General features: G+C 44.6%; 1 protein-coding gene across 9 annotated transcripts in view; it reads right to left on the reverse strand.

Moving 5' to 3' along the window:
- Positions 1-21,905, reverse strand: part of susd2 (sushi domain containing 2) — a 138,489-nt gene that overhangs the window by 72,388 nt on the left and 44,196 nt on the right. For 8 of the 9 annotated variants that reach the window (XM_048556401.2, XM_048556400.2, XM_048556402.2 and 5 more), the window contains 3 exons: positions 18,226-18,430; positions 12,423-12,574; positions 1,502-1,669 (listed from right to left, as the gene is read on the reverse strand). In XM_048556401.2, the coding sequence (XP_048412358.1) occupies positions 1,502-1,669; positions 12,423-12,574; positions 18,226-18,430 (525 nt within the window). The remainder of the gene's footprint in view (positions 1-1,501; positions 1,670-12,422; positions 12,575-18,225; positions 18,431-21,905) is intronic. The other variant, XM_048556406.2, reaches the window with a different exon arrangement.

A 21,905-nucleotide genomic window follows, 5' to 3' on the forward strand; every position in this document is an offset into this window, starting at 1 on the left:
TCCCAATGGACAGAAAGGTATCAGACTTATTGTTTGTTTTCCTTTCTTTTCCCCTTTTCTTTTATTATTATTATTGTTTTATTATAAACACCCACATCTAAGCAAATCGCTGTTATCAAGTCTTCTCTTAACTCCATTTAACCAAATGCAAATGAACCGCTTGGATCCACCCTGTGATCCAAGGCACTTGATAACACCAAGATTGCAAAGTGTAGCTGAGAACATGTACTCATCTATTTGCTTGAACGTGAAAACATCCCAAGACATTTCCCAAGGAAGGAAAATGGAGAACAGGAAGACTAAGATTAGGAGAGGAAAGGAGTTGGACTCAGAAGATGTTCCTAAATGGATAGAGGTGGAGAGGTTTAGGACCAGAAATCCAGAGATTTGAATCAGGGGCTGAAAACTCTGGCATTAATGGTGAAACAAATGATAAAAGAGATGCCTGAAGGACCAGTATCACAAATTTGTAGCATCTGAAGGTACAGGTGTTGTCCCACATTGAGGAGAAGGAGACTAAGGAGACTAAGGAGGATTTAAAGCAAAGAAAGTAAGAATAACAAAATTGGCTTAACCCTACCATAGAAATTAGCTTTGGATGTTGGATTGTTTCAACTTTGCAACTGAGCTAGATATGGGTTAAAGGTGGATAAGTAGCTTTGGTACAGAGTACCCACAACCAAACTTAATGATGGGTCATGGAACACAACTTGACCTTGTTTCAGACTCTGGCGAGAATCCATTTCCGAGTAGGCCCTGTGCTCTTGCACATGTGCAAAAGGTCAACAAAACAGACTTTCCATTCTAAACGGCTTGTTTTGTTTTACATGGCTAAAGAACCGAACCATCCAAGTCATCAGGACTGCTCCTTGCAGGGCAGTGAGGCATGGGAAAGGAGACCTATAGGACAGGGACTGATACAAAGAACAGAACACAGGAATTATGATGGCTATTTAATTATACATCTATAAGCTTCCACTTAATTATATTTCTATCTTGGTGTTAAACAGGATTTTTTGAGTTACATTCAGGTGACATCTCTAGGACTCAGCCATTCAGTGTATGTCATCAACAAGGGAATCCAAAACTAGGAGCCATGAGTATAAGATCCTGACTGATAATATCCAACAAGAAATTGAAAAGAAACTTCATCACCTGGAAAATGGTTAAAACATGCCACCTTGCACATCATAGAGTATTTGAAGTGAAAACATAAATGTACTTAAAGAAAAGCTCACACCCAAAGGAGAAAGTAATATATTGCTGAGGTGAGATGAAGTAGAACGGGAGGAGGCTTGAGTGGAACATTAATACCAGAATAAAGAAAGTGTGCCAAATGACCTGTTTCTGAAATGTAAATTCTATATAATTCTTGCAAAGACTGGACAAAAATGGGGATAAATGCAATGCAGTTGTCTAATTTCTTACAAAACTGCTGAACATCATAATGTCTTGTACGTTCTCGCAAAACTGCCTACTTTCACACACAACTACAATTTACCTGTTTCTCGGTAGCCCCAGAGTTCAATGTTTACAGAAGTTGCTGGGATCAATGATGTGTTCCAAAGCAGAGTCAGATTCCCTGAAATGTTGGGCGTGCCATAATACTGCCATTTGGTTTCATTCACCAAGGTACTTTTCTTCTGGGATGAAAATTTGCTGTGATGTACTGTAGGATTAAAGAAAAACAAATGAAAGATGATGAAATAAATCACATGAAATGGTTATTAGTAAGAGTAATTCTGAATTCCTGAGCTCACAGTGACAGAGAATGGGGAAAGAGCCATATACATCAGAAGCATGTGATATTTAGGCAGGCCTGCCATACCATAGCTCTGATCCACCAGGATACATGAACATCAACGAGCCACAAAAAGGCATGACCCACTATCACTAGTATCCTTACATACAGATGAGGAAGGACACCACTTTGGTTGGGACAAGCCAAACAGAGACAGGCACGAGAATTCCCAGAGGCATGGCATTCCAACTGGAACTCCATCAACAAACACATTGATTTGGAGCCCATCTACCACCCGCTGAGAAAAAGAACAGGAAGTGACATCACCAACACACGTAATGACATCACCAACCCAAGGAAACCTAAAGAGATAAATAGAAAGCGGGACATAACACCAGCGCTTCACCAAACGGTCACTGATGATGTTACCTAGAATGGTGACGAAACATCTGAAAACGAATCTTCCAGCTCAGCGAGCAACTCACATCCAGAACCTCAACCTGAGCTACAAATCTTCTCAAAGCTCTGATTTCCCAGCCCATACTTCCCGAAGATGTAGCCCTTTGATCATAAAGGAATCACTGTAAGGGAAGCTTTCCTGATAATCCATGTAACTTTGGTGGGAAATCCACAAAATCCTCAAAAATAAACATGGTACTCTTACTCTTTCTCAAGTTCAGACAGATGACCGAAGAGATATACCACAAAGGTTCAACCCTTCAATGCCTGTTTTATAAAATCACAGAGCTGGATAGCACGGAAACAAGCCATTCAGTCCAACTTGTCTATGCCAATGAAAAACCTAAATTAATCTAGTCTCATATACCAGCATTTAGTCCAGATCCCTCTGAACCCTTCAGTCTAGACGAATTTTAATTGCTGTAATTGTATGTGGGAGCAGGTAATTTGGCCCATCGTGTCCACACTGACCCTCCAAAGAGCAATCTACCCAGACCCAACCCCCTAATTTATCCCTGTAACCCTGCTAACCCACCAAGCCTGTACACCCCTGAATACTATGGGTAATTTAGCATGGTCAATCCAGGTAACCTGCACATCTTTAACTATGGGAGGAGGCTGGAGCACCTGGCAGAAAGCCACACAGACACAGGGAGGATGCGCAAATTGCACACAGACAGTCTCCCGAGGGTTGAATAGAACCCAGTCCCCTGGTGCTGTGAGAAACCGTAACATTGGAGGAACTCCTGACTGCATTCTCATATACACTTCTACAGCAGAGATAATGGGAACTACAAATGCTGGAGAATCTGAGATAACAAAGTGTGGAGCTGGATGAAGCAGCTCCAAGCAGCCAAGCAGCATCTTAGGAGCACAAAAGCTGACGTTTCAGGCCTAGACCCTTCATCACAGAGGGGGTTGGGGAGACGATTCTGAAATAGATAGGGAGAGAGGGGGAGGCAGACCGAAGATGGATAGAGGAGAAGGTAGGTGGAGAGGAGAGTATAGGTGGGGAGGTAGGGAGGGGATAGGTCAGTCCGGGGAGGATGGACAGGTCAAGGGGGCGGGATGAGGTTAGTAGGTAGGAAATGGAGGTGCGGCTTGAGGTGGGAGGAGGGGATAGGTGAAAGGAAGAACAGATTAGGGAGGCGTGGACAAGCTGGGCTGGTTTTGGGATGCAGTGGGGATGGGGAGATTTTGAAGCTGGGGAAATCCACATTAATACCATTGGGCTGCAGAGTTCCCAAGCTTGTTCCTGCAACCTACAGGTGGCATCATTATGGCACTGCAGGAGTCCCAGGATGGACATATCGTCTAAGGAATGGGAGGGGGAGTTAAAATGGTTCGCGACTGGGAGGTGCAGTTGTTTATTGCGAACCGAGCGTAGGTGTTCTGCAAAGCGGTCCCTAAGCTTGGGAACTCTGCAGCCCAATGGTATCGATGTGGATTTCACCAGCTTCAAAATCTCCCCTCCCCCCACTGCATCCCAAAACCAGCCCAGCTCGTCCCCGCCTCCCTAACCTGTTTTTCCTCTCACCTATCCCCTCCTCCCACCTCAAGCCTCACCTCCATTTCCTACCTACTAACCTCATCCTGCCCCCTTAACCTGTCCGTCTTCCCCGGACTGACCTATCACCTCCCTACCTCTCCACCTATACTCTCCTCTCCACCTATCTTCTCCTCTATCCATCTTCGGTCCGCCTCCCCCTCTCTCCCTATTTATTCCAGAACCCTCACCCCATCCCCCTCTATGATGAAGGGTCTAGGCCAGAAACGTCAGCTTTTGTGCTCCTGAGATGCTGCTTGGCCTGCTGTGTTCATCCAGCTCCACACTTTGTTATCCCTAGACTTCTACAGCATATCGTTTACCTCACATGCCAGACTCCTCAAGTACCAACAGCACTGTACCAACATTTTTACTACGTATGCAGACAATTGTCTTTGAAATGGATCAACTTTTGTTTGTCTCCCAAAAAAAATCCTTCTTTTAACATTAATCTGAAGCTTTGAACACAATTGTGAACCAATCTTAAGAAATGTGTTTCAAAGATGTGAAGCTAGAAAAGGCAGAGCAGGTCTGTTAATTTTGGAAATAATGAAATCCACACTATTTGGTTAAGCTCACAATATTAAAACACTCACATTTATGAAAAGAGCACTGCTGCACAGAGATTAAGCATAGAATCCTTGGAGTGTGGAAGGAGGCCATTCAGCCCACACTGACCCTCGCAGATACCTTATAACTGTAACCCTGTATTTCCCATAGCTTACTCACCTGCTGTGCACTAGGGCCAGTTTATCATTGACAATCCACCTAAACTGCACACCTTCGGACTGTGGGAGGAACCTCACACAGATACAGGACAGACTCCACACAGTGGACTCATCACCTGAGGCTGGAATTGAACCCAGGTCCCGAGGGCTGATGGAACAGCAGCACTAACTACTGAACCACCATTTGGCTTTTATAACCTAAAGCTCCTTTTCGTTCAAGTATGCCTGAGGGTGTGGAGCTGGAGCACACCAAGGTTATTCAAAGATACCCAGCAACTGCAAGATGTCTGCATTCCTGGAAGATCTCAGAGCCCTGTGATCCTGCTTGGTAGCTTACAATATGACAGGAGATATCTCTGCACCTGAACTCACATGCAGTTGATTGACTAGCATTGTTCATCGTACCCTCTGCCATTAGATATAACACATTTTAACATCAATGCATTAAACAGATAGATCAACTGATATTCATACATAATCAGTGATATTTAAATAATCAAATGTTCTATGTGATTAAAATCTCATCCTGATAAAGTCTAAAGTAAATTAAGTTTTTATTATGCTGGTTGATAAAGATTAATCTTGGATATTCTAAATGTTATAAGGTAGTAATTAGAGATGGTAAATTTAAGGAAATCTTCCTTCTGAATAAACTGAAACATATTTAACATAAAAGGGGAAAATTGGAAAAAGGTGAATAACAAGCTCAGGAGTTTTGATGTAGAATCTCTACAGTATGGAAGCCCATCGAATCCACACCAATCCTCCAAAAAGCATCCCTCTCAGACCCGCACCCCACTATCCTATCCCAGTAACCCTGCATTTCCCATGGCTAGCCTACCTCACCTATACATCCCTGGACACTATGAGGCAATTTAACATGGCCAACCCACATAATGTGCACATCCCTGGACTGTGAGAGGAAACCGGAGCACACAGATGAAACACGCGCTGACATGGGGAGATTGTGCAAACGATTAACTCTTAGTCACTCATTGTGCTAGCAATGAAGCAAACTGTCTGCTCATTATAGTGAGAGTACAATGTAACCCAGCATTAAATATGCTGCTCAAAGGCATCCTGCCTCAAGAGGTGCCCAAGGCTGTAGAAGACTATCACCACTTAAAACTCACCTGCACCTCTTAAAAGTGTGTGTGGGGGCGGTGGTGTGCATTCTAGCAGCAGAAGGCTCTCAACTCTTTGTTGAAGACACTGTCAGCAGAGTGCCTATGCTGCAAAAATGCGAACAGTAAGCTCCAAAGTTCTCTGCTGGAAGAGGGTGGACAGTTGACAATGAGGAGATAGAGAGAAAAGATGGCAATCACAGATATTGCAAGCAGTCTCGTCCTGAGTTTGCATGCAGAAAGAACTTCAATTACTCTACACATACAGTCAAGGTCAGTTATTGTATCTTCAAATACTCTGTCCAAACGGGTGAGTCACGAGCCTCATGCACTGCTCCATTTATCACACATCTGTCTTCCCTGGTAGCCTAGTGGTTAGGATTTGGCACTCTCACTGCTGTAGCCTGGGTTCAATTCCTGGTCAGGGAATGCAAGTCCTTCTCCTCCAGCTTTTGGGCAGCATGGTGGCCCAGTGGTTAGCACAGCTGCCTCATCTGTGGCAGGAACACAGGTCCAATTCCACCTTTGGGCAACTGTCTGTGTGGAGATTGTATGTTCCTCCTGTGCCTGCATGGGTTTTCTCTGGGTGCTTCAGTGTCCTTCCATTGTCCAAAGAAGTGTAGGCTAGGTGGATTGGCCATGCTAAATTGCCTGTAGATTTGGGGGATGCATCTGGGTTGGATGCTCTGAGGGTCAGTGGGGCTGAAGGACCTGTTTCCACACTGTAGTGATTCCATGATGATCATTTCTTATCAGGCAAAATTTTAACATCACATTCTTTGCCTCACCTCACCCTTGCGCACTTACAATGCCTGAAGCCCTCATACTCTCATAGCTCAGCTTCACACTGCAACTATTTAACTGTGACAGGCACAGCAGTAACTTTTGTTAAGATAGAGAAAATAATGTGGATGGTGAGACCTGAAATATCAACAAATACAAAAAACTCAACAGGACAGGCAGCATCTATAGGAAGAAAGGGAGTTAGCATTTCTGATTAATGAAACATGTTCTGATGAAAATGCTCTAAAGTTAAACCTTAAATCTGTTCCTCTCCATAAACAGGAATAGGATTAGACCATTCAGGCCATCAGGCTTGCTCTGCCAAACAATTAGATTATGACTGATCATTTCACTCTGAGCTGCCTAAGATGTTCTCTTTATCTGTCCTCACTTAGCATCTTTAATAGGATAAAAGTTCCAAGTTGTTTCCAAAGAGCACTCTAAAACAAAATTTGTAATCAGGATGTTAGCCAAGTGGTGGCTACTGTCGGTCAGGGGCGATGGGAGTCAGGGTGCATAGGCAGAGTTTTGGATCGCTTCAAGGTGATGAAAGACAAACAACGACAGTTCAGCCAGTAGTGTGTTAGAATAATTAAGTCTGGAGGTAACTAACCTATAGACAAGGATGTCAGTAATGGCTAAAGTGTGAAATCATGTGATGTTCGCAACATGGGAAAAGGCAGCCTGAATGTTGGCACGGATTTGTTGTTGGAGGCTGGTCTTGGGGTCAGCAAGACAATGAGGGAGTGAACAAACCATTGGAGCCTCCACTGGCTGCTGCCTGAGTATCTTCAGGGTCTGCATCTGCTCACCCTGGAGCCCCAAACTTAGTTTTCAGGAGCAAACCACACACATGCACACGCACACATACACACCAAACCATGCTGAAGCCAGGGAAGTGACAGCGGTTCCATGTAGCATCAAGCTGCTACCCTGTAGTGCCAGCATCTGTTCTCCTGTCTCTGCCATTCTACCTGTGCCCATGTGCCTGTCTGCAAGACAGACTGCTGTTACCCATTCAACGTGGTGCTAGCCAATGCTGGGCCTCCTTGAGCCAAGGTTGCACATGGTCATACTGCAAGGGCTATCTACACTTTCCCCCAGCAATAACCTTCCTCAGTTACACTGCAAACACGAAGGGAGCACCAGGCTAGGAAGAGTCCTCTGGGCAAATTTTGCAGCCTTATTCTGTTGCCTTGACAAATTTATGACTCTTAGGGCAAATATTGAATTATTCTGTAAAATGCACAAACCACGATAATGTTTACCTTCCCTAGTTTCATAGCAACAGCACCTCTGAAGGATGTAACCAGGGACCCAACCACTTCCGAAGTAAACATTTTTAGAGTTGCTTTATGATGTAAAAATCTGAAGAAACTATGCCAGTTTGATATTATTGTATTTTGCCGAGGGTTTATTTGCAATAGAGTAAATATTTAGAAAATACCATGGTGAACTGTTGGACAGTTCCATTTAAATATTGAGCAAGTATTGTGCAAACTATTACAAACTATAAACTAGAAGCACCTATCCTTTGTGCATCATTCCCATTTGTGTGCTGTTTGGAATTCATCAAGTTTCATTTATCTCTTCCCTATTAATTCACATACTGTACATGGGCCCTGTTCCAATATTTTCATGTTTGAATCCCAAAGGGACGTTTTTCTAAGAAAGTAAACAAAATGAACATTTGAACAGTTTTGAATATCCTTTGTACACTGTCCATAAATGGTACTGAATGGGAATCTGTTGTTGGCACCTCTACTTGAGCAATACATACAATCATTACACATATGTAACAGCCTGTGTATTCAACCTCAATTAAATATACAAGGTAGGGCTGATTCTTTGTTGGTGGTATTACAGGGAGCAATGGCTGGAAACTGCAGTAACTGATTCCCTTATCTACTAATTTGTTGCAATTTCTGAGCTGAAACTTGCGGGCATTGCTCCACACTCTGAGTGCCCTACTGCATCGAATTCATATTTCACCAGGGTTGAGTGGAAGGGAAATTGTGTGTCATATTTGATGAGCAGCTGATGCCCAAACGCTAGCAGTTCAATGTGTACCCTGCCATGTCTTTCAAGAGTGTGAAATGGTTCAAAATTATCATTGCACCATGATCTTACAGTTTCAGCTAAATCAATTGCGTTGTGCTTTTTGCCTCCTACTTGCTTTAGCAAAGAATGTGCAGCAGGTCAATTGGCAGTAGGAGCAGCTCTGAATGTACACCCTTGCACAGGTAAGGACTAAACACCAAATAAATAAGACTACAATATTTAGGAGGAAAATTAGGCCATTCACCCCAACGAGTCTGCTCCCCAATTCATTGAGAATGTGACTTATTTAATAACTGCAACTCCACTTTCCTGCTTTTTCCTTCGATCCACTTACTTATGAAAAACATCAGCCTTGAATATTCATATTACTAAATGGTAAGCTATTTATTATTCATGTTAATTGAACAGAGATAAATGTCAGGTCAAATGTTGAAGATTATAAGCTCCTTAAACTTTGGTCTCCCAATTAGGCCAATTAATGTTGAGAAATTATTGAATTGTGAAGGCTGATCATTGATTTTTTTTTCAGCCACATGCTGGATTAGAGTTCACTGTCTTGGGTTGATTGGTGAAAGAACATTGAAGTATCTCAGTTGTATGGACTATCTTCATCAGAGTAGCATTTATACAAATCTGTAACAACCCACTTCCAAAAGCTATTCATTCCCTCTTTTCAGAGAACAGTTTGAATACTTGTGTCATTCAAAAAAAAGAAAGTTTTTGCAAGTTTTTGCAGAATACGAAATGCTTTGCAGATTCAAAAATAGTAGAATGGATAGCTAGGTATGATTGCAGAACAGCAATCTAATCAAGGGGTTCATTAAGCACTCCAACTCGGAAAGCAAAGTTCAAGGAGCTTATGATTGGTAAATTGTGGCATATTCATGGTTCATTAGAACTAATTAGAACACTAAAAGCGTTAACAAGGTGTAGAGCTGGATGAACACAGCAAGCCAAGTGGCATCAGAGGAGCAGGAAAGCTGACGTTTTGGGCCTAGACCCCTGATGCTGCTTGGCCTGCTGTGTTCATCCAGCTCCGCACCTTGTTATTTCAGATTCTGCAGCATCTGCAGTTCCGACTATCTCTGACACTAAAAGCATTCACCTTTTGAGAAGGGTTCCTATTGTTCTCAGCCCTATTTGAGCTGAGGAGAATTCTCAGTACCCTTCATGTTCTTCCTGTAAATCGACATCAATTTTCCACAATCATTTGTGGCTATATTGTTACAGATTAACTGCTACAAGTTATCTGAAGTTGTAAAATTCCATGACCGGCCTGCAATCTGTAGAACGTTGTGACAAAGGACACTCCTCACCCCTCCAACCTTGCTCTGTTTCCCAGCAGAAACAAATTTACAGATTGGAATCATCTGACAAGATGCGGCAGTGCATAATGTTACAAGGATATCTTTGACTGCGTTATCTTATGAAGTCCTTGACATTCAGCCACTAACATACCTTTCACAGCATGGCACTCCACACCTCCAATCCCAGTGATTGCTGCACAGTACAGGGCCAGACACAATGAGTAAATAACTCACGTACAATGCAATAATAGGGATATGATGGAAATGTCCCTGGACTAGGAAACTAGAGGCTCTAACGGTCTAACGGTCTAGTGACACGGGTTCAAATCGCTCCACCACAGCTGATGAGATTTTAAATTCAACAAATAGCCAGTCTCAGCAATGATAAGCATGACATTAATTGCTGTTAAATACCCTCTGGTTTGCTGATGATCTTCAGGGAAGGAAATCTGCTGCTCACGCCTGGCTTGGTTCTATGCCAACTATAATGTGATTATCTCCTAACTTCCTTCTGAAAGCACCGAGCAGGCCATTCATTTCAAAGGGAATTTGGGAGAGGCAACAAATGCTGGCCTTGTTAGAACTTCTCATGAGAGAATATTAAGAAAGTTGTCAGTCAGTAGAATGATGTACCTGTTCAAATATCACTGATCGTGTTTCTCAGCTGGCACTACGGTAAACTTCCCATCCAATTCTAGACATGACCACAAGTCACATCCTTCTTAAAAAGCTAGTTTATCACATCCCAATCACTGGTAAGTCAAAGATAATTAAATAATTTACTGTTCCAATCATACTTGTTGCGGCAAATATGCCATAATTGTCTAAGGTAGTAAATGCCAAGGTTTTGGTCATCTGCTAATGCTGACAATTAACTACATTCAAATGAGCAGAGAGGAACCGGGAACAGGAGCTCTGATAGCTCTAAATAAGATTACATCGTGTTATAATGACATAGTTCAATTTGATAAATTTGGAGTCAGCAACTTTAATGGTGTTCGGGTGTCAAGGCCTCAAACCTCCAGGATACATTGGATCCATGGAGTTCAATGGCCTGGATTTTCCAATGGCCACATAACGGCATAGATGGACCTTGGGGGCCCAGCCCTGATTGGCATGTCCTGTCAAAAATGAAGAGTTTCTTTGTTCTGTAGAAGAGGAGTACAATGGCAATCAAGGTGTGATTGCTACTCCTCAGAAAACCTGCCCAATGTATTTCGCTGACATTTTGTCAAGAGCCACCATCTTGAACAACACTTTTATCAAACGGTTATTCCCCAGAACACTGGAACACAATGCTCCTTGGGTTGATGTAATATGCATCCATACCCATGGCTCTCCAAAGGTTAGGGCTGCATTTGCCCCCAGCTTAAAATGGGCAATACCCACCATTGCCCAGAGGACAGTCACCAGGGCAACCCCACAATGGGTCTGATTGGGCCTGCTGCTTCCCTGGCTGACATTAACCAGCCCACACTATTGGACGAATGTGGAGGCTTCGGACAGGGTGCAGACGAGGTTTACCAGGATGTTGCCAGCAGTGTGTTACTATAAGAAAAAACTTGACAAAATTGGATTGCTTTCATTGGAGAGTTAGAGGCTGAGGGACCTGATAGAAATACATACAATTATGTTGAGCATGGATAGGGTGATAATCGAGGTCCAGGAGCATAGATTTAAGGTGAGAGGGGTAAAGTTTAGAGGCGATGTGCAAGGAAAATTTTTGATACAGAGAGTAGTGATGCCTGGAACATGCTGCCAGGGGAGATGATAGAAGCAGATACAATAGCAATGTTTAAGATGCATTTAGATGGACACAAGAACAGGCAGTGACTAGAGGGACGTGGACCATTTGCAGACTGAAGAGATTAGTTTTGAATGGCATCACGTTCAGCATAGACATGCTGGGCCGAAGGGCCTGTTCTTGTGCTGCACAGTTCTATGTTCAGGCAGAATGTCAAGGGCCAGTTTCTTAATTAGCTGCCTCTGGGACAACAGCTTTCCATCACAGTCGCGCCAAACCTGGAACTGAGCCCAATGTTGGCACGTGACAATCTTGGTAAAATTGAGCCTGTCACTTTGCTCTGGGCAGTCACTGAGTGGAGAACAAATACATGCCCACAGACCAGGAAATGACAGATTGTTACACTGAAGTTGTATCTTCTCCACTTTACAGAGGCCTTGCTATGGTGGTTGGATAGTCCCATTTGCCTTAATGCAACCTTTCAATGGAAAATTCCAAAAATCGTCATATCCCTCTGCAGGACAGGCATGGTTAGACGCTTAGCATCTGACAGTAGCACATTTTCCAAAGGGCTCGGATTAGCAAGTCTCATCAGCTTTACATGGCCCTGAGATTTCTTTGTGCTCAATAATGCTTGTTGGCTTCACTGAGGTGATAGCAATAAAGTGGTCTGCCTTCTTTGTGTGAACTGTGAACCTCATGTAAACCTCCATAAATTCGTTTATTTAATGGGTTTAATGGCTGCTGCAAGCCAAGAAATTTTGCCAACTGCACTCAGAGTATACCTACACCAGGAGAACTCCAACCATTCAAGAAAGCAGCTCATCACCACCTTCTGAAGGGCAGTTTTGGATGGGTGACATTGCCATTAAAGTCCACCTTCTCTGAAAGAATAAAAGAAAAGATTTAGCTAAAGGAAGTTGACTGACCTGACACCCATGTCCCGCTGCGCTCAAAGGTTGTTCCATTATCTGTTGACAACTTGAATGGTATCCTTCCATTTTCATACAGCAATGGTGAGATGCAGTGAGCCCTATTTTCAGCATCGACGTAACCTTTGGTACGAATGTCTGACTTGAACCTGAAATGGTATAGTGCTGAAATTTTATCCGAGTGAAACATGCATCAGATAAGACCTTTCAATGAACTTGGGATTCATGAGATCGCAGCCTGTAATTCTGAGCAGCAACGTCTGAACTCAAAGGCAGAGGTACGGACGATAGCACTGACAGCAATTTTCTGCATAAAGATACAGCCAAAACTGTCTGATGCTCGCAGATGAAATCAAAGCAGAATGCCAATTTCATACTGGGATAAGGCGAGGCTCAGTTTCTCGCCCTGTCACGTTCAATGTCAAAATGTCGTGGATTCTCATTAGAAGACTTGGTAGAAAGGAAAACAAGGCAGGCGGTCCACTGGGTTACAAAAAGGGGGCGTTCCACTGCCAGGTCTTCACCTCTCAGTGGTGATGTTAAATGATGGAGGCCTTAGCTGCCCACTCAGGTAAACATCAAAGATCCAATGCCAGTATTTTAAAGAAGAGCATGTGAGTTATTCTCAATGTTCTGGCCAATACTTATTTCTCAATCAGCAACATAAAAGCATTCATTATTCAGGCAATGTGATAATTCTGTTTATGAAAGATTGCAATGAATCTTTCAAAATATTTTATTGGCTGGAAAGCACTGTGGGGCATCCTAAAGTTCAAAGGAGCTTTATAAATAGAAGTCCTTTCTTTATTAAAAGAATAAGAAACACAAAACTGATTTTTAAAAAATGGTAAAAGCCCACGGGATCTGTGATGGCTTGGCAAGTTGGGTTCAAAATTAGCTTCAGTGATAATGGGAACTGCAGATGCTGGAGAATCCAAGATAATAAAATGTGAGGCTGGATGAACACAGCAGGCCCAGCAGCATCTCAGGAGCACAAAAGCTGATGTTTAGGGCCTAGACCCTTCATCAGAGAGGGGGAATGGGGTGAGGGTTCTGGAATAAATAGGGAGAGAGGGGGAGGCGGACTGAAGATGGAGAGAAAAGAAGATAGGTGGAGAGGAGAGTATAGGTGGGGAGGTAGGGAGGGGATAGGTCAGTCCAGGGAAGACGGACAGGTCAAGGAGGTGGGATGAGGTTAGTAGGTAGGAGATGGAGGTGTGGCTTGGGGTGGGAGGAAGGGATAATTGAGAGGAAGAACAGGTTAGGGAGGCAGAGACAGGTTGGACTGGTTTTGGGATGCAGTGGGTGGAGGGGAAGAGCTGGGCTGGTTGTGTGGTGCAGTGGGGGGAGGGGAAAAACTGGGCTGGTTTTGGGATGCGGTGGGGGAAGGGGAGATTTTGAAGCTTTTGAAGTCCACATTGATACCATTGGGCTGCAGGGTTCCCAAGCGGAATATGAGTTGCTGTTCCTGCAACCTTCGGGAATGAGACATTCCACTCCCGCACATCCCAGATGTCCAAGTTCTTCAAGGACCACAACTTTCACCCCACAGAGGTCGAGAACGCCCTTGACCGCGTCTCCCGCATTTCCCGCAACACATCTCTCACACCCCGCCCCCTCCACAACCGCCCAAAGAGGATCCCCCTCATTCTCACACACCACCCGACCAACCTCCGGATACAACGCATCATCCTCCGACACTTCCGCCATCTACAATCTGACCCCACCACCCAAGACATTTTTCCATCCCCACCCTTGTGCCCATTCTGGAGAGTCCACTCTCTCCGTGACTCCCTTGTTCGCTCCACACTGCCCTCCTATCCCACCACACCCGGCACCTTCCCCTGCAACCGCAGGAAATGCTACACTTGCCCCCACACCTCCTCCTTCACCCCTGTCCCAGGCCCCAAGATGACTTTCCATATTAAGCAGAGGTTCACCTGCACATCTGCTAATGTGGTATACTGCATCCACTGTATCCGATGTGGCTTCCTCTACATTGGGGAAACCAAGCGGAGGCTTGGGGACCGCTTTGCAGAACACCTCCGCTCGGTTCGCAATAAACAACTGCACCTCTCAGTCGCAAACCATTTCCACTCCCCCTCCCATTCTTTAGATGACATGTCCATCATGGGCCTCCTGCAGTGCCACAATGATGCCACCCAAAGGTTGCAGGAACAGAAACTCATATTCCGCTTGGGAACCCTGCAGCCCAATGATACCAATGTGGACTTCACCAGCTTCAAAATCTCCCCTTCCCCCACCGCATCCCAAAACCAGCCAACTTCGTCTCCTCCCCCCACTGCACCACACAACCAGCCTAGCTCTTCCCCTCCACCCACTGCATCCCAAAACCAGTCCAACCTGTCTCTGCCTCCCTAACCTGTTCTTCCTCTCACCCATCCCTTCCTCCCACCCCAAGCCGCACCTCCATCTCCTACCTACTAATCTCATCCCGCCTCCTTGACCTGTCCGTCTTCCCTGGACTGACCTATCCCCTCCCTACCTCCTCACCTATACTCTCCTCTCCACCTATCTTCTTTTCTCTCCATCTTCAGTCCGCCTCCCCCTCTCTCCCTATTTATTCCAGTTCCCTCTCCCCATCCCCCTCTCTGATGAAGGGTCTAGGCCCGAAACATCAGCTTTTGTGCTCCTGAGATGCTGCTGGGCCTGCTGTGTTCATCCAGCCTCACATTTTATTATCTTCAAAATTAGCTTAGTTGGGCGAGGATTGTGGCTCTGAGGAAGGGTCACCGGACCCGAAATGTTAACTCTGTTTTTATAGATTGTAAGAGCAGGGAGGTTGTATTGGAGCTGTACAGGACTTTGGTTAGGCAACGGCTGGAGTAGTGTGTGCAGTCCAGATCATTACACCATAGGAAGGATGTGATTGCAATGGACGGGGTCCAGAGGAGATTCACCAGAATGATGGAGCATCTTAGGTACCAAGTGAAGTGGGATAAGCTTAGGTTATTTTCTTTGGAGCAGAGAAAGCAGAGGGGGGTACCTGATAGTGATGCATGTGGTTATAAGGCACATGGGCAGGCTGGATGGGCAGCAGCTGTTCCTCCTAGTCAATTGGACCCTAATAACAAGGCCGTGATTTTAAAGTAAAAGGCAGGAGCTTTAGAGGGGAATTGAGGAAAAATGCTTTCACCCAGAGTATGGAATGTACTGCTTGGAAGGGTAGTTGAGGTGGGAAACCTCACAGTATTTGAATGCATGCTTGAAGCGTGATAACCTTCAAGCCTATGGGCCAAGTGGGAATAGCCTGGTTAGAACATGAAGTCCTGATGAAAAGTCATACTGGACTCAGACAGCTCACTCTGTTTCTCACTCCACAGATGCTGCCAGACCTGCTGAGATTCTTCAGCATTTCTTATCTTTGTTTTAGACTTCCAGAATCCACAATATTTTACCAGGTAAAAGTATTCCTGTATTATCAGAAATTTACCAAATTTGTGGGAAGGTCAGAAAGTATGTTTATGTGATCAAAACAGGGAAGGTATGATGATCCAGAGAGATAACGATCAACAAAGATTTAGTGTCATACACACAGCAGAAAGTGCCATAAGATGAAATTTGAACCTGAAATTCAAGAGGAACAGGACACCTCATATTGCCAGGAAAACCATCCCAAGTCAAGAATCAAGTTGCACAACACAGATTACCATTCAAAATAAAAACCGAAACAATTGCAGATGCTGTAAATCAGGAACAAAATTAGAAGTTGCTGGAAAAGCTGAGCAGGTCTGGCAGCATCTGTGAATGAAAAAGCAGAGTTAACGTTTCATGTCTGGTAACCCTTCCTCAGTTCTGAGGAAGGGTCACCCGACCCGAAATGTTAACTCTGTTTTTTCCTTCCCTCACAGATTACCATTTGTCCAGGTCAAACAAAAACACATTCTGGGAGAGACATGAAGCCTTCAAAACAAGTGAAGCTATGAAGTCAGAGGCTTGTGGGAAATGGGGTGGGGTGTGTGTGTGTGTGTGTGTGTGTGTGTGTGTGTGTGTGTGTGTGTGTGTGTGTGTGTGTGTGTGTGTGTGTGTGTGTGTGTATTTGTAAATGTAAAAATATGAATGTATGTAATAATATGATAATGAGGATGAAGACTTGAAGAGCAGTGATGCATGCAAGCCTCAATATTTGGAAGAGCATGATTCACATCACCTAGTATGGTGGTACCACACACAGACAGTCTGGGACAATCAGTGGAGAGATATGGAGGCGTTTTAGCAAGAACAGTAGTACAGATACATAGGCTCATGTAAGCCAGATCTAGTCTGCTGCAATGCAACAAACGTCTTAGTGGTTACCCAGCTCCAGAGCTCTCTGTAAGTTACACCAAAGAGTGGAATGCTCCAGGTACAACAAAGCATCATATCTATTCATGGATGTTTTTTGAGCTGGAAGAAGGTTTGTGGTGGAGTTCACTAGACATCAGTGCTGGGACTTTGCTTTTCCTGATATATAAATGACCTGAACCTTGTTCTTAAGTGCACAATTTCAATATGGGTGGTCGATACAACACTTAGAAGATCTGTAAATTGTGAGGAAGAAAGTGCAGATCTTCAAAAGGAAATATACAAGTTGAAAGAATGGGCAGCCAGATGGCAGATGAAGTTCAATGTAAAAAAAACTTGAAGTGATTCATTTTAATGGGAAGAATGCAGAGACATGATATAAAATTAAAGTTAGAGCTCTAAAGGACTTTATAAAGAGGGGTACAGAGTACAGGAGCAAAGTGGTTAAGATGAACTTCTTTTTAAAAAAAGATTTACGCATCAGCTGGAGTATTGCATCCAGTTACAGACACCACACTTTCAGAAGAATGTGATGCTTTGAAGAGAATGCACAGAGTAATGAGAATGGCTCCAGGGATAATTAACTCAGTTGCGAAGCTACCTCGAGATGTTAGGACTGTGCTTTCTTAGAGAAAGGAAGGAAAATAGAAATGAAACTCATGAGAGGACTACTCACGGTAAATAGAGAGTTACCGCTCATGAAAGGAAATGATGGATTTAAAGTCATTGGTAAAAGAGATACATGAGAAAGCTTTCAGGTGCTGTCAGGAGTGAGGTCTGGAATGCATTTCCTGTCAGTGTAGTAAAGGCAGATCCAATTGATACATCCAAATGAGAGATTGATGATTGAAAATGAACAATGTGCAGGGTTACAGAGGCAACGCCAGAAAATGGCACTAAATGAAATGCCTATTTGGAAATGAAATGGGCTGAATGGCCTCTTTCTGCATTGTAATAATTCTATGAAATCTGTGATTCATATCAAACAACTTGATTCCCATCCTAGGCTCTGTATCATTACAATGCAATAGCTACTATGCGCCAATACTCGGTATAACTGAGATCTTGCAACACTGCCTTTTGAAGATAGGCATTAATTAAAAATTATCCAAATTAGACAGCCAGAGTAAATGGTGAACTGTCACAAACAGTGGGAAACAAAATCAGGCAGGCTCTAGATCTGCGATATCTATTTTACATATGAAGGCAAAGTGAAAGGAGCCTCAGGGAGCGAATGCAGATGCTACATCAAGCTTGAAACCAATTGAAAATCTATCCTGATGAATAGCGATTAGGCTATTCCAACTAATCCAAGCTGTAATCCAGTTTATGCACCCAACCATTTAACAAATGATACATTATGGAAATAACACTAATTATATTGTAAAATACTCTTATCTCTGGATTTTTTTAAAAATGTGTTTTTCTGTAGCATATTCAAAATTAAACACGCCTAATATTAACTAGTCCTTGGATAGGCTATTTATAGACTCACTTGCAAACTATCTTGTCTTGAGCATTAAATGTTGCATTAACAATGACAAAATCTGCTCCTCCCATTAAGGTCCCAGATTGAGGAGACACACGGAGACAGAAGTCCCTGTAATCTGGACAACATGTAGCCAACGATTCACAAGTCACATGACAGGAACAATCAGCCAGCTTTTGTCCACAACTGTTCTGACATGAATTCTGAGCACCTGAAAATGAGAAAAAGACAAATTCAAGATTGAATCATATATTTTCAAGTTCCCATGATTGAAACGAGTGATGGAAGATGATGGATTGGATGGAGGGCCGATATCTCTTCCAATGGCTTTTAATGGCCTATTATCCTCTCACCACCCAACATATCACCTTGAAGACACTTCCTTATACCTTTGATTCTTGTTAGAATTCTATTCCATTCCCCTGCAGCGAGTAACTCACCTCTTGACTCCCCAAAGCCTGTCTCGACAAGGCACAAGCCAGGAGTGTGATGGAATACTCCCCACTTGCTTGGATGGGTGCAGCCCCAACAACACTCAAGAAGCTTGACACCATCTAGGACAAAGCAGGCAGCTTGGCTGGCATCACATCCACAAGCATCTCCTCCCTCCACCGATGCCCAGTAGCAGCAGTGTGTACCAGCTACATGGTGCACTGCAGAAGTTCACCAAAGATCCTCAGACAGCCCCTTCCAAACCCATGACCACTTCCATCTAGAAGGACAAGGGCAGCAGATACATGGGAACACCACCACCTGCAAGTTCCTGTCCAAGCCAATCACCTTCCAGACTTAGAAATATACCAACATTCCTTCACTGTTTGTGGGTCAAATCCTGATATTCCTTCTCTAAAGGCATTGTGGGTCAACCTACAGCACATGGGCTGCAGTGGTTCAAGAACGCAGCTCACCACCACCATCTCAAGGGCATCTAGGGATGGGCAATAAAGGCTGACCAGCCAGCGATGCCCACATACCACAAATAAATTTTTAAAAAAGCCCTCAACCATGTCTGTTCTATTTCATTCACTCTTCCTCACTTCCCAGAATAAGTATCACATTCTTCCTGCTTTCATCTTCTACACCAACAGTCTCTGTATTAAACACGTACTTTGCCAATTTTTCCACCCCCAAGTGATGCCACCACCAAACACAGCTGTCCCTGCCTTCTGCTTTTATCATTCCAAAGGGACTGATCTCTCTAAAACATTCTGGTCTACATCTCTGTCACCCCCAATATCCTCTCCCTTTTCTGTAGCATATTCAAAATTAAACACACTTTATTTGATATGTGGGAGGCTTTTAAAGAGAGGTTGATTCGAGCGCAGGACGGACATGTCCCTGTGAAAATGAGGAATAGAGGGGGCAAGATTAGGGAACCATGGATGACAGGTGAAATTGTGAGACTGGCAAAGAGGGAAAAGGAAGCATATATAAGGTCTAGGCAACCGAAAACAGATATATTAACTAGTCCTTAGATAGGCTGTTTACAGACTTACTGGCAAACTATCTTGTATTGAGCATTAAATGTTGCATTTAATGATGAAACGGCAATTTGTATGTTTGTGTAGTGGAAATATAGTATATTTTATCATACAATTGTAAAACAGAATGTGCTGGAGAAACTCAGCAGCTCTGGAAGAGGGATAGAGGAGGACATAGGTGGACAGGAGAGAGACAGGTCAAAGAGGCGGGGATGGAGCCAGTAAAGGTGAGCGTCAGTGGGGAGTTAGGGAGGGGATAGGTCAGTCCAGGGAGGATGGACAGGTCAAGGGGGTGGGATGAGGCTGGTAAGCAGGAGGTCGCCTGTGGTGCTTGGGGTGGGAGGAGTGGATAGGTGGGAAGAAGGACGGACTGGTTAGGGAGGCAGGGACGGGCTGGGCTGCTTTTGGGATGCAGTCAGGGGAGTGAAGATTTTGAAGCTTGTGAACTCCGCATTGATACCATTGGGCTGCAGGGTTCCAAAGTGAAATATGAGGTGCTGTTCCTGCAGTCTTCCAATGGCATCGCTGTGGCACTGCAGGAGACCCAGGATGGACATGTCGTCTAAGGAATGCAAGTGGGAATTGAAATGGTTCGCAACTGGGAGGTGCAGTCGTTTGTCGCAAATCGAGCATAGGTTTTCCACAAAGCGGTCCCCAAGCCTCCGCTTGGATTTCCTAATATAGAGGAGGCCACATTGGGAACAGTGGATACAATATACTACATTAGCAGATGTGCAGGTGAACATCTATTTAATGTGGAAGGTCTTCTTGGGGCCTGGGATGGGGGTGAGGGAGGAGGTGTGGGGGCAGGTATAGCCCTTCCTACAGTTGCAGGGAAAAGTGCCAGGGCTGGTGGAACCAGTGAGGAGTGTAGAGCAGACAAGACAGTCACACAGAGAGTGGTTGGAGAGAGATGGAAGAGACATGGCCAAGGGCATTTTTGATCACTGTGGAGGGGATTTTGCTGTCCTTGAAAAACGAGGACATCTGGGATGTCCGGGAGTGGAATGCCTCATCTTGTGAGCAGATGCAGCAGAGGCAAAGGAATTGGGAATGGGGTGGCATTTTTGTTGGAAGGTGGGAGACAGTGCGGGAGAGGAAGAAGTGGTTTCCATCTGTGACAACCACCTGGAAACTGATATCCATTTCAAGCCGACTGACTCCCACAGCTACATAGAATGCACCTCCACTCCCAGACATCCCAGATGTCCTCGTTTTTCAAGGACTGCAACTTCCCCTCCACAGTCGTTGAAAACGCCCTTGACCGTGTCTCTCGCATTTTCCGCAACTCATCCCTCCCACCCCCACCCCACAATAACAACGAAAACAGAATCCCCCTCATCCTCACATATCACCCCACCAACCTTCGGATTCAACGCATCATCCTCCGCCACTTCCGCCATCTGCAATCCGACTCCACCACCCAAGACATTTTTCCCTCCCCGCCCTTATCTGCTTTCCAGAGGGACCACTCTCTCTGTGACTCCCTTGTCCGCTCCACACTCCCCTCCAGCCTCACCACACCCGGCACTTTTCCCTGCAACCACAGGAAGTGCTACACCTGCCCCTACACTTCCTCCCTCAACTCCATCCCAGGCCCCAAGAAGACCGTCCACATCAAACAGATGTTCACCTGCACATCTGCTAATGTGGTATACTGTATCCACTGTTCGCGATATGGCTTCCTCTACATTGGGGAAACCTTGTAGAGACTTAGGGACCGCTTCGTGGAACACCTACGCTCAGTTCGTGACAAACGACTGCACCTCCCAGTCGCGAACCATTTCAACTCCCCCTCTTACTACTTGGACGACATGTCCATCCTGGGCCTCCTGCAGTGTCACAACGATGCCACCCGAAGGTTGCAGGAACAGCAACTCTTATTTCACTTGGGAACCCTGCAGCCCAATGGTATTAATGTGGATTTCACAAGCTTCAAAATCTCCCCTCTCCCAACCATGTCCCAAAACCAGCCCATCTTGTCCCTGCCTCCCTAACCTGTCCGTCCTTCTTCCCACCTATCCTCTCCTCCCACCTCAAGCCCCACCCCCACCTCCTACCTACCAGCCTCATCCTGCCTCTTTGACATGTCTGTCTGCCCTGGACTGACCAATCCCCATCTACAACACCTTTACTGGCTCCAACCCCGCCTCCTTGACCTGTCCGTCTCCTCTCCATATATCTTCTGCTTTATCCATCTATTTA

The sequence above is a fragment of the Stegostoma tigrinum genome, chromosome 26, assembly GCF_030684315.1.
Source record: "Stegostoma tigrinum isolate sSteTig4 chromosome 26, sSteTig4.hap1, whole genome shotgun sequence".
Classification (NCBI taxonomy): domain Eukaryota; kingdom Metazoa; phylum Chordata; class Chondrichthyes; order Orectolobiformes; family Stegostomatidae; genus Stegostoma; species Stegostoma tigrinum.